The sequence below is a fragment of the Cupressus sempervirens genome, chromosome 10, assembly GCF_028749045.1.
Source record: "Cupressus sempervirens isolate cs-2001-9-10 chromosome 10, ASM2874904v1, whole genome shotgun sequence".
Taxonomy (NCBI): Eukaryota; Viridiplantae; Streptophyta; class Pinopsida; order Cupressales; family Cupressaceae; genus Cupressus; species Cupressus sempervirens.
Window position 1 is genome coordinate 950696096 of NC_143127.1, and position 16920 is coordinate 950713015.

The 16920-nt window shown below is 34.2% G+C and overlaps 1 protein-coding gene across 4 annotated transcripts; it reads right to left on the reverse strand.

Moving 5' to 3' along the window:
* Positions 1-1920: 1920 nt before the first annotated feature.
* Positions 1921-16374, reverse strand: LOC149537122 (putative receptor-like protein kinase At1g80640). Of its 4 annotated transcripts, XM_089807141.1 has the most exons (11): positions 15507-15841; positions 15089-15298; positions 14939-15010; positions 14602-14852; positions 14119-14251; positions 13792-13855; positions 12158-12254; positions 11969-12074; positions 11659-11777; positions 10646-10735; positions 7849-8088 (listed from the first exon to the last, which is right to left on the reverse strand). In XM_089807141.1, the coding sequence occupies exons 1-11, from the start codon at positions 15700-15702 to the stop codon at positions 7945-7947; spliced, it is 1482 nt and encodes a 493-aa protein (XP_089663267.1). In that variant the 5' UTR covers positions 15703-15841; the 3' UTR covers positions 7849-7944. The 4 variants fall into 4 exon arrangements, with proteins under 4 accessions (XP_089663269.1, XP_089663267.1, XP_089663270.1 ...); XM_089807143.1 differs by lacking the exons at positions 7849-8088; positions 14939-15010 and adding an exon at positions 1921-2155 and having other exon boundaries at positions 15507-16371; XM_089807144.1 differs by lacking the exon at positions 14939-15010 and having other exon boundaries at positions 15089-15292; positions 15507-16374.
* Between the last annotated feature and the right edge of the window lie 546 nt (positions 16375-16920).

The following is a 16920-nucleotide window of genomic DNA, read 5'->3' on the forward strand; positions in this document are numbered from 1 at the left end:
TATTGTATACAGACAATCAAAGTGCAATTCATCTTTCAAGGAAATTATCCCTTCACTTGAAAGACAAACAAATATAACTATGTTACCATTTTATACGCTTAATTTTATATGATGGATATTTGAAGCTAGAGAACATACATACTAGCAAGAATCTTGTAGATATGTTAACCAATGTAGTAACTCAAGAGTAACTAACTTCATGTTCACTTTCTATTGGCCTTCAAGCTTAATAATGGTGTATATGAGAATCAGTCAATCCCATGCAAGTCCTATCTAGTGGGAGGTACAAGGATAACGTTGTACCAATAGAATCAATCTCCAATTAGGAGATTGTTTTAGTGTGGATCCTGATCAATCTTCGAGTGGGAGATGATAGTATGTGGTGATTGATAAGGAAAGTACTATACACTCACCATGTATCTTTGTGAGGGTTTGAGGTGAACCCCCAAGGAATTTTTTAAGGTTACGGTTTATTTTGTCAACCAAGCTTGTAAATTACCTAAAAAGGCTTGATAAATAAGTGGCTTCTTTTTGTGAAAATGATTTTATTATACTTTTCTCTTCATTGAATAATAAAATAAGTGGACACTTATTTCTCTAGTGGATGTATCTCCTATTGTGTCAACCACATTAACTATTTGTGCTATTGTATTTTTTTTTCTCTTTTTTATGCATTGTGTTAATATTGTTAGTTTCTCATTTATGTTGAAACCCTTACATTAAGATGCATATTTTATTTCAACATAATTTCTATAGAGTAATTGATTATAGCAACATTTGATCCATACTTTGATATTGTCTTATTGATGTATTTGTGATTATTGAATAAGACATTGAGGTTACTTTTGTTGGGGTTTCTTGGGTTTTTTGAGGGTAAATACTAAGTCAATTATATATTTTATCCATTTGGAATTTTTAAATTTACAACTTAATTCCCCTCTAAAGATCAAGTAGCAAGTTGCTCTATGATTTTATCTAGCTTCCTTTCAATAGTTTTGTTAGAAAATTTATCAATCCAAAACTATCTTTAATGATATTTTCTTGACATTATTTATATTATAACTCACTAAATTAACATGTATTGGTTGATGAGCCAAAAATTGATTTCACTTCTAAGAAAAAATGTACTTGGTTTACAATTAAATCAACAATATTTTTTGATAAAATTACAATAATGTAGACTTCAAGTTGGTTGGAAACTTTAACTTTTGTATTTCATCAAGACCTTAAAATATTTTATTTAGTTTAAAACTTGTGAGAAAATGAGGTGCACTTAAATCAAAGTTGGACCAATCACCATGAGTTTCAAATCAATGGAAAAACATCACAACAAAAATATAAAATATCTTAGATTTGACTCCGAACTGGTCCATTCATATCTTAATATGGTATTAACATGTAGATGAGCAAAACTAGGCCTATAAAGGATACTTGAATACTTGTACTATGACTCAAGGAATTGTTGGAAAATTAACCACAGCAAAATTGGAGATAGACAAGTCACCAAGAGAGCTCATAGCTCAATGAGCACCCTAAAAAATGAGAGAGGTTATAAATTCAACTCCCAACTGCCCATTAAAAATTCAAAGGAATTCTATATTCAATTTGAGAAATTAAATTCTTGCAAACTTCATATGCTTCTATACTTGAAAACACTTACATTTGCTTCTAAGAAAAGTAAAGATAAACACAATCAAAAGTAACGTCCCTATAATTTCAACCACTAATTGAAATTTCTATTTGAATCTTTCTTTAATCTAATCAACAAACAAATCATCTAGCTCTGCATGTTTATTCTCTCTCTTCTCTTCCTTCAAGAGGAACTAATGCACAAGGCCTAGATTCTAGTTGACTTTTGTCAACCAGCACAAAACTTTAATTGATAGTTTCTATTAGAACAATAAAAATAGATCAATAAAATATGGAATGATTGCATGGGAATTTAATTAACCACTCATTGGGAAAATACCATACAAAATAGAGTCTTAAATATCACTAATCAAGATTTATTTCAATTACATTTAGGTGTATTAGCAATTCGTAAAGCCCCTCCATGTTCTATTGGTACAAGAGGAATAAGAGAATGGACAACATCAGCTATTAGTGGCCTATAATCAGGCTCAGCTTGCACACAAAGAACTGCAATAGCTACCACCTACATAAATAAACTTCACTATAAGCTTCTTCTTCGTTTATATGTCATGTAGAAAACAAAGTGAATTGAATTAGTAGACTAACTTCCTTTGTAAGGTGCCTAAGTAAAACTTTTTTCCAGTCCTCTTATTGAAATGGTAGTTTTAATGACTCAAAAACATAAAGAATATAAGACAAATGTGTTCAATGTATTTGAAGTAAGTTGAAAAAGTCAATTTTGCTCACCTTATTTGAAGTTAGTTGAAAAAGTACTTGTACATGAAGTTGCAAAGAAAACCATTTTAAAACCCTTGTTGCTAATAAAAAATATCTTACATGGTTTTCACAATTCAATTTCAACAAAGTGATGTAATCCAATATTAGACATCTTAAAGTTGATCTTCATATCTTCCTTGGCCTCATGTATAAGTTATTAACAATATTTAGAAAAAATCATTCCAATGAATCATATCAAATATCTCAAAATTGATCTTCATATCGTCCTTCACCTCACATAAGTTATTTAACATCATTATCAACATCATTAGATTGTAATTTTCACTTCATTGAATAATAAAATACATCGATGATTATTCCTTTGGTGAATGTTTCTCATATTGTGTCAACCACATTAAATCTTTATGTTATTGTATTTTAGTTTCTCTTATTTATGCATCATGTTAATATTGTTGATTGCTCTTATCTATTGAAACAATAACATTAAGATGCACGTTTTATTTTAACATAATTTCTCTAGAGAGAATTGATTATAGAGAGATTTGATATTGTATAAATGATTATTGAATAATGCATTGAGGTTACTTTTGTTAGGTTTTCTTGGGATTTTTAGGGAAAATACTATGTCAGCAATATAGTTTATCTATTTAGAATTTTTATATCTACAACCTATTTCCCCTCTAAATATCAAGTAGCAAGTTGTTCTACAATTTTATCTAGCTTCCTTCCAATGCATTTGTTAGAAAATTTATCAATCAAACAATATATTTTATGATATTTTCTTAGCATTGATTATATTATAATTCACTATTAACATGTATTGGTTGAGGAGTCAAAAATTGATTTCACTTCTAAGGAAAAATATATTTGGTTTACAATTCAATCAACTATAGTTTTTTCTATAAAATTACCAATGATGTTATGCTTGATGCATAAAATATAGGATGGGTGGTTAGAAACTTAAATATTTTTATTTTATTAAGGCCTTAAAATATTTTATTCAATTTGAAATTTGTGCAAAAAAGAGCTATACTTGAACCAAAGATGAACCAATCACCAAGAGATTCAAATCAATAGCAAAGCATCACAACAAAAATATAGAATGTCCTAGGTTTGACTCCTAGCTAGTCCATTCATATTTTACTATGGTATTAACATGTAGATGAGAAAAACTAGGCTTAGCAAGGATATTTGAATACTTATAGTGAGGCTCAAAGAATTATTGGAAAATTAACCACAACCAAATTGAAGATGGACAAGTCACCAAGAGAGCCCATAGCTCAATGATAGAATGTCCTTTTAGCAAATAAGAGAGGCTTTAGGTTCAACTCTTGACTGTCCATTAAAAATTTAAAAGAATTATATATACTAAGACAAATTAAATTCCTACAAACCTCACATGCTTCCATACTCAACAAACATTTACATTTTCTTCTAATCAAAGTGAAGTTAAACACAACCGAAAGTAACATTCTAATGCAGTTTAGGTAGGAGAATCCCCAAAGGAGATGTCCTAGCCCCTAGAAAATAACCACACAATAGAATATAAACAATAACACAAATATTTAGATCAAAATAATGCCAACTCTAATAGTAGAATCATAAGATTTACATCCAACACGCTTGGTTGTAAGGCCTTCTGGATTACAGCCAAGTACATCAACAATTACAATATAAGTTCTGCAAGACCTCGCAAGATCCAAAATCTTAGCTAGCTTAGACCTACAATATGGTAGAAAACCCCCCAGAATAATCTAAACTTGTGCTTGCAAGCCACCAAGAAACCTTCTTGTTTCCCAAGCCCACACTTAGCTACTAGCTCTGTTCAACTTTGCTCCTCTCAGCTAATCCATATTCTCCATGCTGGATGAATAATGATTTAAGACTCCACAAGACCCTCTACTTATACCCAACTAAGCCACAGGTCAGCCTAGCAAGTTACAATTTAAATAAACCCTTACATCAGATAAACACTCCAACCACAAGTTAAACTGATTCAATTAGAACACAATAAACATAAACTACCTTAGTCAGCTTACAACAATTATTAAATACACATAGGAAAGATCACCAAGATCCAAATAGGTCCTCACACATCCCTACAATCACTCCATGTCATGATCACACTCCACACACATTAAATGCACCAAGTCAACTGATCCAATCTGTATACTATCAAGTGTCACCAAAATCACCAAACATTACTGAGTAACATAGCATAAGTTGAGAAATGTAGTATAAAGCGAGCAACATAGTATATGTTGAGTATTAGTATATGTCAAGATCCTTTAGTGACCAAGCTCCTTGGCCAACACGCCAACTCAATGATCACTAAGCACACATCTTCTTTGACCGAGCTCTTTAACCTCAAGGTCAAACCACTCTAGCATTCAGGATTGCCAACTACCCTAGGATGCTCCTGCATTAGACACCTTAGGTGCAAAAAGATGTTCTCAATAGTTAGAAGAACATCTTGCAAGATTCAACACATAAATCTCGAACTAGTTCTTCACATACATAACCTCCAAGTTATCAACTTGAACACTCTTCCCTTTATTCCACTTACGTCAATCCTTTCTAGTAATAATCCCATGGTTGCTCTACTTTTGCACATCCTTTCTTGGTGTAATACAAGTCTATTTTCCACACTAATCTCTAACCCTATCAGAATCCTTTAGCTCAATTTGGCTCCCAAAGTTCAGGTTCCTCCTATCGATTTATTCATTTTGCAAAGGAATCAGTGAAAACTTCCTACCACCTTTCTCAACTATAAATACATTCTTGACATAATCATGCATAGCCCTGAAATCATATTGCCAATGTCTACCAAGAAATGTGTGACAACTCCTCATGTTCATAATATCACACAACACTTGATCCTTATATTGTCCAATCTAGAGATTAACAAGACACTGCTCCCTCACTTCCAAAGCATGTTCATCTTGTAACCAACCAATCTTATAAGGACAAGGATGTCTCAATCTCTTTAAGCCAAGATTTTGAACCATCTCCTCAACAACTAGGTTATCAGTACTACCACCATCCATAGTCACATTGTAGATTTTACCCACACACTTACACTGAGTCCTGAACAAATTACTCCTTTGACAAGGTTCCAATACCCTTTTACTTACCAATACTCACCGAGCCATCAGGATCTCTCCTTCCCTCTCGAGTTCATTGACTGGGTCTTCCACCTCATTCACAACAACAACTCTTCTATCACCAACCTTTTTGGAGCATTCATAAGCTCTATGTCCTTCACCACAACAAAAACAATTACCTTTAAGGAAACCTTACTCATTCTCTTCCTTAGCTCAATAGGTTTTGGTGCATCTTCTGCACTCGTTTTCCTTTGCCGAGTGATCCTACTTCTCCTTCCCTTGGGAACTACCCTGATGTCTCCTCTTCAACTTATCTTCTACCTTCAGAGCATACTAATAATAATCCTTAACCGAATCAATCTTCAACATACCAACCTCGTCGTGAATATTGAATCTCAAATCATTATCTACTGAGCCACCTTCTCCTTAGACATTTCTCTATGTCTAAAATGTCTAGACAGAATAGTCAACTTGTAGAACTCTTCAGTATAATCCTTGACAAACATATCCTTCTATTTCAAATTCTACAACCTCTTAAACAATTCAAGTTCATAATCAAGAGGAACAAACTTAGCTTTCAGTTTTGTAACCATCAATCTCCATCTAGTGATCTTCATTTCACCTTCCTCTTATCGATCTCTTTTCAATTCTTTCCACCATAATGTAGCATGTCCTTTTAGCTTAGCCTATGCCAACCTCACTCTAAGTGGATCTTCAATATCCTCTAACTCAAAGTAGTCTTCTAACTCACCAATTCAATCAATCGAGTCTTAAGGATTCAAAGTACCTGAGAAATTAGAAATCTGAATCTTGTGTTTTAGCTTCAGTCGAGCATCAGATCTATCCAACTGACCAACTCTATCTTCACCACTAGATCCAACAAATTAAAAGTCATCAGCAGCTTCCTCATAACCATCTTCAAAACCCACATTCCTTGGTACACCAATAATAGCTTTCATGATTTCATTCTTCATCAACTCCACTTTAGATCTAAAATATGATCTAACCTTCTCTGAACTCCTAGCCACCACATCAACATAGAGATCATCAATCGCCCTATGGTTCGATCTTCTGGGAGGCATCTTCCAAGATCTTTGCAAATCCAAGCAACAAATCCATAAGATCAACTAGATCCAACCTTCACTCTAATAATTTCCAACTAGATGAAACCTAGCTCTGATACCACTTGAGGCAGTACAAGGTAGGAGAATCCCCAAAGGAGATGTCCTAGCCCTAACAAATAACCACTCATCAAAATATAAATAATAACATAGAGATTTAGATCCAAATAATGCCAACTCTCATAATAGAATCCTAAAATTTACATCCAACATGCTTGGTTGTAAGGCCTTTTTGGTTACGACCAAGTACATCAACAATTACAATATCAATTCTACAAGACCTCGCAAGATCCAAACTCTTAGCTAGCCCAGAGCCACAATCTAGTAGAAAACCCTAAGAAGAATCTAAACTTGTGCTCACAAGCCACCAAGCAACCTTTTTATTTCCCAAGGCCACACTTTGCTACTAGCTCTATTCAAATTCGCTGCTCTCAGCTACTCCATCTTATCCATGCTAGATGAATAATGATTTAAGACTACAAAAGACCCTCTACTTATAGCCAACTAAGTTGCAGGTCAGCCTATCAAGTTACAATTTAAATAAACCCTTGCATTAAATAGACACTCCAGCCACAAGTTGGCTTGATGCAATTAGAATACAATAAACATAAATTGCCTTAGTTGGCTTACAACAATCATTAAATACACATAGGAAAGATCACCAAGACCCAAATAAATCCTCATACATCCCTATGATCGCTCCATGTCACAATCACACTCCACACGCATTAAATGGACTAAGTTGACTGATCCAATCTACAAGAACTCCATTCGATGTGCCATACTGCCAAGCATCAGCAAAATACCAACCATTGTCGAGCACCAATACATGTTGAGTAACATAGTATAAGCCAAGAAATGTAGTATAAATTGAGCAACATAGTATATGTCGAGTATTAATATATGTCAAGCTCCTTGGCCAACATGACAACTCAATGGTGACTGAGCACACCTCTTCTTCAACCGAGCTCTCCAACCTCAAGGTCAAATCACTCTAGCATGCAGGATTGCCAAATACCCTAGGATACTCTTGCATCACATATCTATAAATACAATTTCAACCACTAGTTGAACTTTCTGTTTGAAGCTTTCTTGAGCCTTATCAACAAACAAAACATCTATCTCTACATTTAAATTTATCTTCTCTCCCTTCAAGAGGAAGGAGTGCACAAGGCCTAGATTCCAATTGAATTTTGTCAACCAACACAAAACTTTAATTGATAGTTTCTATTAGAAAAATAAAAACAAATCAATAAAATATGGAATGATTGCATGGGAACTTAATTAACCACCCATTGGGCAAATACCATACAAAATAGAGTCTAAAATATCACTAATCGGGATTTATCTCAATTGTACTTAGGTGTATTAGCAATCCTTAAAGTGCCTCCATGTTCTACTGGCACAAGAGGAATAAGAGAATGGACAACATCAGCTATCAGTGGCCTATAATCAGGCTCAACTTGTATACAAAGAACTGCAATAGCTGCTACCTGCATAAATAAGGTCCACTATAAGCTCCTTCATCTCTTATATGTCATGTAGAAAACAAAGTGAATTGAATTAGCAAACAAACTTCCTTTGTAAGGGGCCTAAGTAAAACTTTTTCTAGTCCTCTAATTGAAATGGTAGTTTTAATGACTCAAAATCATAAAAGAGGATAAGTCCAATGTGCTCATTGTATTTTAAGTAAGTTGAAAAGGTCAATTTTGCTCACCGTATTTGAAGTAAGCTGACAAACTACATGTACTTGAAGTTGCTAAGTCGCATTACCTTCGACTAAACAAACCATTTTAAAGCCCTTGCTGCAGATACGACATTGATCAGACCATTTTATTAATTTTTGAAGGATCATACCAAGCACGCACTTGTTAAAATTGGAGAGCTTGAATAAATTTGTCCCATAGATCTCTTAATAGACAACACATATGAATGGATGTGCCTCTTACACAAGAAATGATTATATGACAAATGTGTTGGGGTATGTGATTAAATAGAATATTTATATTTTTCAATTCTTTCCATAAAGTTTATTCTATTAGTGGATGGTAAAAGTCACCTGTAACAAATAGGTTTATTTGTTATCCATATACAAATGAAGAACATTTAACATCAACGTCTTCTTGAAAATGTATATAAGTTTTTCATTGATTGACTGATAACTTAGATCAATATTCTTGTCAAGAGAATGTTAACAAATGAAGTGATGTGATGGTGAGTTGTGTAAGCATGGAACACACGATTCTTAGATGTCTTTAACTTATTTTGATTATCATAGTACATAATTGTTGGATTAAATTATGGTTGTCAAAGATTCTCATGAAGTCATCTGTTGCAACAACTAGCATGTACACTGCTTCTGAGGGATGACAGAAACATTTTTTTTCTGATTTTCTTTTTTAACAAAGTTGCAAATAAAGACTGCAATAAGATAGTTTCCTAAAAAATCTATAAGATAATGATAGAGTCAAGATTGAATTAATAACTAAAGTTATCGTTTAGAGTCTATACAACCTGCCTAATCAAAATCTGAGAAGCCCACAAATTAAAATCGTCCTTTTCCAAATTCTCCAATCTAAAATTTTAGATATCTCAAAACTCACTTTTACACCTAACCAACTACGTTTGGAGTCGTGACAGGATTTCAATTCCATAAGACATCTTTTGACAAGGATTAGTGAAGTAAATAAATTTCCAATCAAAATCTTATATAGAATTGTGTTGATTGATTTTCCATTTGGATCGTCAATCAACTTTGTTCCTTTTTCCATTGGTGTTGATGAAGCTTCACAACTTTTGTATTTTGAGGCATGAGAGAGTATCCTTGGTGTAATCTATTTGAGAAAAATATTTTCATAGGTGTTCTTCACAATTCAATTTCAAGAATATAACGACCTAATTCAATATGACGCATCTTAAAATTGATCTTCATATCCTCCTTCACCTCATGTATGATTTATTTATAATAATTAGAAATTTTCAATTTGAAAAGATAATGATGTAATCCAATATCAGACATCTCCAAATTGATCTTCATATCTCCCTTCACCTCACATATTTACAATAATTAGAAAATCAACCTCTAGCGCTGTGACCAATACCCTACGACCAATATTTTGAAGGAACAATAATGTGCGATCAGACTTCTTGATGTATAAAATGGGTTAAAAAATTCAATTTCCTTTGGGGAAAGTACTCATTCGGTTTTGAATACTAATGTTGTGGAGTTTGTTTCAAATCATAGTGTTTTTTTATATGACATACCATATATTCCTTTTCTTCCTTTTCTTTTTTAACAAAATTGGGTTTTTAGGAGTGTACTTCGTATCTATTTGGTGGATATTCCAACTATGATTGGAAGCAAGCGCTGTCAACATTCTAATCATAATTATCTTTGCAACTAGAGCAAAGACTCCTCAATCTTCAATTTGTTGCTGTTTAGCTACTAATCTTGCTTTGTGCTTGTCAATTGAAACATTATTTTTAAACTTGATCTTAATACTTTTTATAATCAATGGCTTTCTTTCCAATAACTATCTCTCGACTTAACACATTTTGTCATTTTGCTTTCCTTCTTGCGTCATCATAAATGCTTGGTTCACATGTGCTTATGATGTTCTTCTTGGTAAGATTATGAAGTGGACAATGACTTTCAATCTAGATAATCAATTGTTCTCTTCCTTCTATAGATTCAACAGGACTTTCAGAGTTTGGCTCAACTTTTTTGGGTAAGTGTGATGATGTCACTATAAACTTTTTCTTCAATGAAAGGATTAGCACTTCCAATTTTCAAATGGCGATCAACCAGAACTTGCTGACAATCTAACCTTAAAAATACATTTTATGCCAAATTCCAATCACAGTTAAAGACATTTAGCTATTGGAAAATGGCAAGATTATGTCCTATTTCAGATATGCAATAAAATGGGTAAGAAATGTGGAAGAACGTTAAGTTTTTATCCACCAAAACATGAGTAAAATTGTATAAACTGAATGTATTTTTAAAAATAATGTCAATTCCCTTTAAAAAATATTTGGCATGCAACTTACTTGCTGAAGATGTTTCAAGTTCAGCAACTCTTTAATCACAGGATCCACAATAGTTGGAAGCTTTGACCTGTCTGTTAGCTGTGGCTTGGCCTGCAGCAACCAAAAATGCATTAGTATAAGCATCTCAACATTTAAAAAAACATCAAGCAATTCAGGTGAGTTTCAGTCTGTAAATTAACTGGCATTGATTTCTTCTTTAACATATTCAACAATCAAGTATAAGGTTTTTAGTTTGGATTCTGCCCTGATGAGCATTGCTGATCAAAGTTATAAATTCTGAAGGCTTCTAATGAGCATGTCAAGATCCTTCTTGGTAAAATGGAGAATTCTAATGAGGATAGAGCCATTATCCAGCTCACTGATGACATTGCTCCTCATGCGACAGAGAATCCTATTGGGCTAAGTAGAAGGACTAGAGGCAGTTATAAGAGGAAAGAGTCTTCTGCGGCCTCTGAGGTTAAAGAGCTGAAGAAAGTGGTAGAGAATATGAACAAGCTCACATTGGAAGCGGCTGAGCTGCTCAAAAATCTTGAGTAGCTGTTTGTTTGTGATTCTTTTCTGTGTTTTGCTGTCTCGGGTCTTTGTGTTGGGGTGCCTGGCCCTTGTTTTGTTGTCATTATCTCTGGTTGGCCTTTTGTTGTTTGCTGGCCTATTTTGTTTTTGGTTATGTTTCTCAGTCAGTACTATAATTCTGCCTATCTTTAGCACTATTTTGTAAAGGGTTTCATTCACCTAATCAAAAACATATTTAACAATCAACTCACTCCCTATAAACTGCAGTATATTTATAACTTTTAAACTTGACTGGTAACATTACTGCAATATGTGCTTTGGTATCACATGGACTGAGAGAAACTAGTCCTTGTGACTTCATGCCTGCCATTGAAAGCACTCACATTTATAACAATAGTCTTAAAACCAATGACACCGATCTCCTTCAAAAATATGTCAGTACTCTTTCTTGGCAACTAAATTGAATTTCCTAAGCTAAAACATAAAATGATAAAGCATACCCAGGTAACGAGAGATTGGCATCCTTCTGGCATAGATTTGTCTACAGGCTTTCTTCCAGTAATCAATTCCAATAGAACTACTCCAAACGCATAGACATCACTTTTTTCCGTCAATTTCCCTGTCATTGGTTACACAAAGATAATTTTGTCATTGGTTGTACAAAGAAAATTATCTAAGTAATGTCATGGGGGCAATCGTAGCATAGAAAATTAATATCAATTATATCTATTTTCCTAGGATGTGATTTTTTTGGGAAGCGGATATGCCATAAACATAATTTGAAAGCTCAACCTAGTATTTGAGGCATACCATCTACAAGGTATTCTGGAGCTACATATCCCAAGGTTCCCAAAACTTGAAAAAAGTTTCTGTCCACAACTCCTCGAACTGTTACAGCAAGACCAAAATCTGAAAGCTACATGCCATATTAAACAGGCAAGACTGTTATAAAACATTCTTTCTATATGAAAATATTCCATTACAATCAAATTTACTTACTTTGGCATTGTAGTTTGCATCAAGAAGAACATTTGATGATTTCAAATCACAGTGAATGATAGATGGGTCGCAGTGCTCGTGCAAATGCTTCAGCGCTCTGTAATATTTAGGGCATAAGGACTTCAGATTCTGTTGCACTGTCTTTATTTTTACAAAGTAAAAGACGAAGAATCTGCTATTGGCTCAAATCATTATCCATATTGACTCAAACCATTTTCACTGAAACTAAATGAATAGGCATCAGAAAAGAGATAAAACAACGCCAAAACAAAGGATGGTCTATCCAGAAGTTTTAACAGCCCATAACCGCTTAAGGAGCCTTATTGAACCTATTTAGAATTAAAAGAGTGAATAAAAATTGGATATCGTTAAGAATTGAAAGAGAATAATAAATGGGTATAGGAACTCTCTTGAAAACAAATATAACTAAAGATTTAATGCGATGAAGAAGACTGGAAAAGAAAATGCCAATGAATAGACCAGATCAGGATGTAATGACCGTGTGGACAAAAATACAATCAACCCACTACTCTTATCAACCCACTACTCTTCCCATCAGATAAAATTCTGAACAAACCCTTGTTACTGCTTCTCACTCTTTTCTTCAACACCATGAAGAACAAGAAAATTGGTTGTGTGGAACAGGAATCTGGCACGAGAAAGCAAAAGAAAGTTGTTTGTAATTTCCACAGCTGGCTAGTATTTATCGTTGTACCAAAAATTCGAACTACAAATGGTAGATTTACTCCAATCTATGGCACGAATTTCAAAAGAGGTACTGACCACCAAATCAACAATCTCAACAACATTTTATTGACAGAAGATATGAGGATGCAGGGGTTCACATTTGGGAACGAGGGTTTAAATTTGGAGATGGCGGAGGGACAGTGGGTAAACAATGGTGGAGCAGTGGTAGGGCTGGTGCTGCTATATAAATTTAGGTGAATTGAAATCTTCAAGGCATAATATAACATCTTTGTGAGTTTTCATGAAGGTGGCATTCTTCTTGTAGGTGTGTAAATAATGTTTATCTAGTCTTCAACATTAATCGCAAGGATTCAAATGAGACCAAGCTCTGATATCACTTGTTACAAGTATGATTGCTGTCACACCAAAATATTGACCTGTTAATGCTTGATACAACTAGACTTATAAAATCTACATAAAGTGGTTAAACCATATCACAATTTTTGAAAGGAGCACTGACCAAATTGCCAACAGATTTTTCTTCAGTACACATTGGAACAGTATTTTCTTACATATATTCAAAAATTATTTCGATTGAAATTTGTGGTCAGTCACTCAATGTAGTACAGTAGTAGTAAAGTTCCATCAGGAAAGCAGAATGTTAGACATGGACAACATGAAAAAAATTAGTAACATAGACACTCCAATACTATTGAAGCATTCAGAGTCGACATGAACAACCGAGTGTATATTAAGATATTTGGACAAATGATATAAGAAAAGGGATCCCAGAATTATTAATCATTAAACCAAAAAGTGAAACAAGAAAAGAGATATCAGCATTATTGAATCATGGAGCCAGAAAGCGAAACAAGAAAAGAGAGTTCAGTATTACAGAATCATCAAGCCAAACACCAATCTTCAGTTTATTGATCATAACAGTTTACCTTGCAACATCAAGAGCTATCTTCAGACGCAAATGCCAGGTAAGCGCAGATCCATGAGATGGACCTGCAAATGAAACCAGTGGTATTTAAGGCATGATTCAAGTATGGATAGAGTAGAGTCTAGACTACCGATCTGTCTCTCAATAATGTAAATAGTCTTTTGAATTAAAAAAATGGAAATGTTTGTCCAATTAAATACATTGTTGGGCCTTGGCATTTATTAGACGATTAGGAACTAGCTATCATATCTTATCCTGAGATAAAGCTTCAAATTAAAAAATATTGAATTTTCTATATAGATCGAGAATTGCAAGGCCTATAAGCTACCATGTAACTGGTCTTCCAAAGAGCCATTTCGCATGAGCTCATAGACTAGAAGCCTTTTCGCTCCATGCGCACAGAAACCCAACAAAGACACTAAATTTGGATGCCTGATTCTGCTCATCAGATCAACTTCAGTCTGCAATCATTTTATAACACTTAAATTACCATTCAGAATATGTCCAATTCTGTTCAGCTCTAAGAATGATCTTTCAATGTCTGATACAACCATTAGAGTTATAGAACACTGGAGGCGGTTAAGCCATGTTACGAATCCCAAAGGAGAATGTTCCTGACAGTGTTATCTGAGCATATTTGAACATGCTAGGGTTGTCATTGCATCTAAAGATCGACCTTTCAGTGCCTGATACAACCACTAGACTTATAAAACACATGAAATAGTTAAGCTATGTCATGAATCTCAAAGGAAAACATTGACAGTTAGTCCAACAGAGCAGATGTAGACAATCAGAATTTTAATTTACATACCTGAAATTCTTCCTCTGCCTGTTGTCTATTGTCATTCAGCTTCTTCACAGCAGCACAAAATCCATCATGGAACTGAGCTTGATATACACAACCAAAGCCACCCTTTCCTAGAAGATTATAACTACTGAAATTATTTGTTGCCTCTTGCAAAACAAGGTAATCGATTGCAGATGCACACTCTCTCCTCTTTGTAATTCGGAAAGAGCTCAAGCGATTAATCAGCGGCCCAAGTGATATTCCCTTACTGCCATCTGAAAAGACAAGTTGGTTCAAAGTTTTATTAGTAAACTACTTTTAATTCCATTTGGGACCAAAAAAGGGAATATAAGAAGAATACCCAAAACTTCCTTCAATGGATGTATCTGCGGCCCTGAATCCCATGAAGAGATTGAGATGATGTTTGTTCGAACTGTACAAATTGTAAGCTTAATGTCTATAGAAGAGGATCCCACGGGAAATTTTCAACCATTAAGAAAAGAGAAAAAACCTGAACCATCAATGTGTACTTGTCTTTCATATGCTTGAGCTTGAGATGGTGGATGAACTGGATTTGAATTCCGCTTGTGCACCCAACTACAATACGCAAACAGCAAGATGGCTCCAATAAGGAATGGTGCAAAGATGATAGCCGCAAGGATTAGAACTCTGAGATGGTGGTTTTCATGGCTTGCTGAATTTGTTTGTTCCATTTCTGTTGCTGAAACATTGTCTTAGAATAATCAAAAACATAATATCTATCATATGGCACAGAATGTGTTACTAGATTCAGGTTTCTGTAATATCCACACAGCTTGAAATGTTAAAAAAATAGATAAAATTAGAATACTCTGACTCTTGGAGCACCCATAATTCAGTTTCAGTAAATGAAAGCTCCTGATAGAGAATGAATATGGAAGTTCATTTACCCATTGTAGAAGAATGGTAAAGAGGGTGTGAACTGGGAGCATGCAATGGTGCATATGACGGGGAATGAATCCTCTGCCGATGAGGAAGATAAGATTTTCCTGATGATCTCTCGCCATTAACATACTTGAATTGAAATGTTCCAATGACGCAGCTTCCCCAAAATAAAATAGCCATCAAAGTTGATTTTGCCATCATATCTGATTGAATAAACTAAGTGGCAATAAGATGCATTCAAACAAGTCCAAACACACCTTGAGAAGTAACAATAGTTTCTTGTGCTATAATACCCGTTTCATGCAATCTGTGTACCTTCAAGTACACAATCAAAAGTCTTCAAAGTTGTATCATAAGTTCAGTTCCTTCTGAGGGATTCCTTCTAAATTCTTATGCACGGAGACGTGTGTAAAAAGATAAAGATATTGTTAAGAAGTGGGGGGCATTGAGAAAGACTGGATGGATAAGTAATGCCTTCATTTTCCCAATCCAAGCATTGTTACAGAAACCGATCTGTATGAAAAGTGGAAAATTTGGAGAGGACCCATTTCTGAAACTTCAAGAATCGACTCAGCTCACCATAAAATACCCAATATCTACCATTAAATTTTGGGTTATCCAATTCAAGCACGCTTATTGAAAAGCGTTACATCATTGACATAGGGCTCTCAAATTGCCAAGATTGCAAAATATTTAGGGGTCTGCAACATAAGAATTCATGCTCAAGATGTTAAATTTTGGGTTACCCAATTCAAGCACGCTTATTGAAAGGCGTTACATCATTGACACAGGGCTCTCAAATTGCCAAGTCTGCAAAATATTTAGGGGTCTGCAACATAAGAATTCACGCTCAAGATGTTAATGTTTATACTTCACTTTGATAGCCTCTCTTCAATTTTTATCAGCATAAACTAAGGTAGCAAAGAGTCTAAACCATGAACAGTGTAATACAACCACTGAATCACTTTGATGTTGAATCAGAGGCACACGTTTTGTATTGTGGTCAATTTTTTTGACTCGGCAAGTAAAATACTACTCCTACCTGAAACTGCAGCTCATTTTTCAAAAAAGAACACAGAAAGCCCATTATGTTGATCGAAATTTACAATTTCGAACGGCTTACAGACCACAAGTTTTCTTTACATATTTTCTTACACGTATTTATTACCTTATGGAAAAAAGATACATATTCTTTAAATTTATTTTGTTTTATGATCCTCTATTTTTTAAATCATTGCTGAAGTTATTTGTTCAACTCCATGAGTTCATGCATTACTGAAAAACTAAAATGCCTATCACAAATGGAGATCAAGCACGATAGATTTGCAAATAATATGTAATGTGTCCCTAATTTACTCTTCATGTCTCATTGTTGAATTCTTTTAAGTCATTTTTATTGTTATGTTTTATGATTAGTAG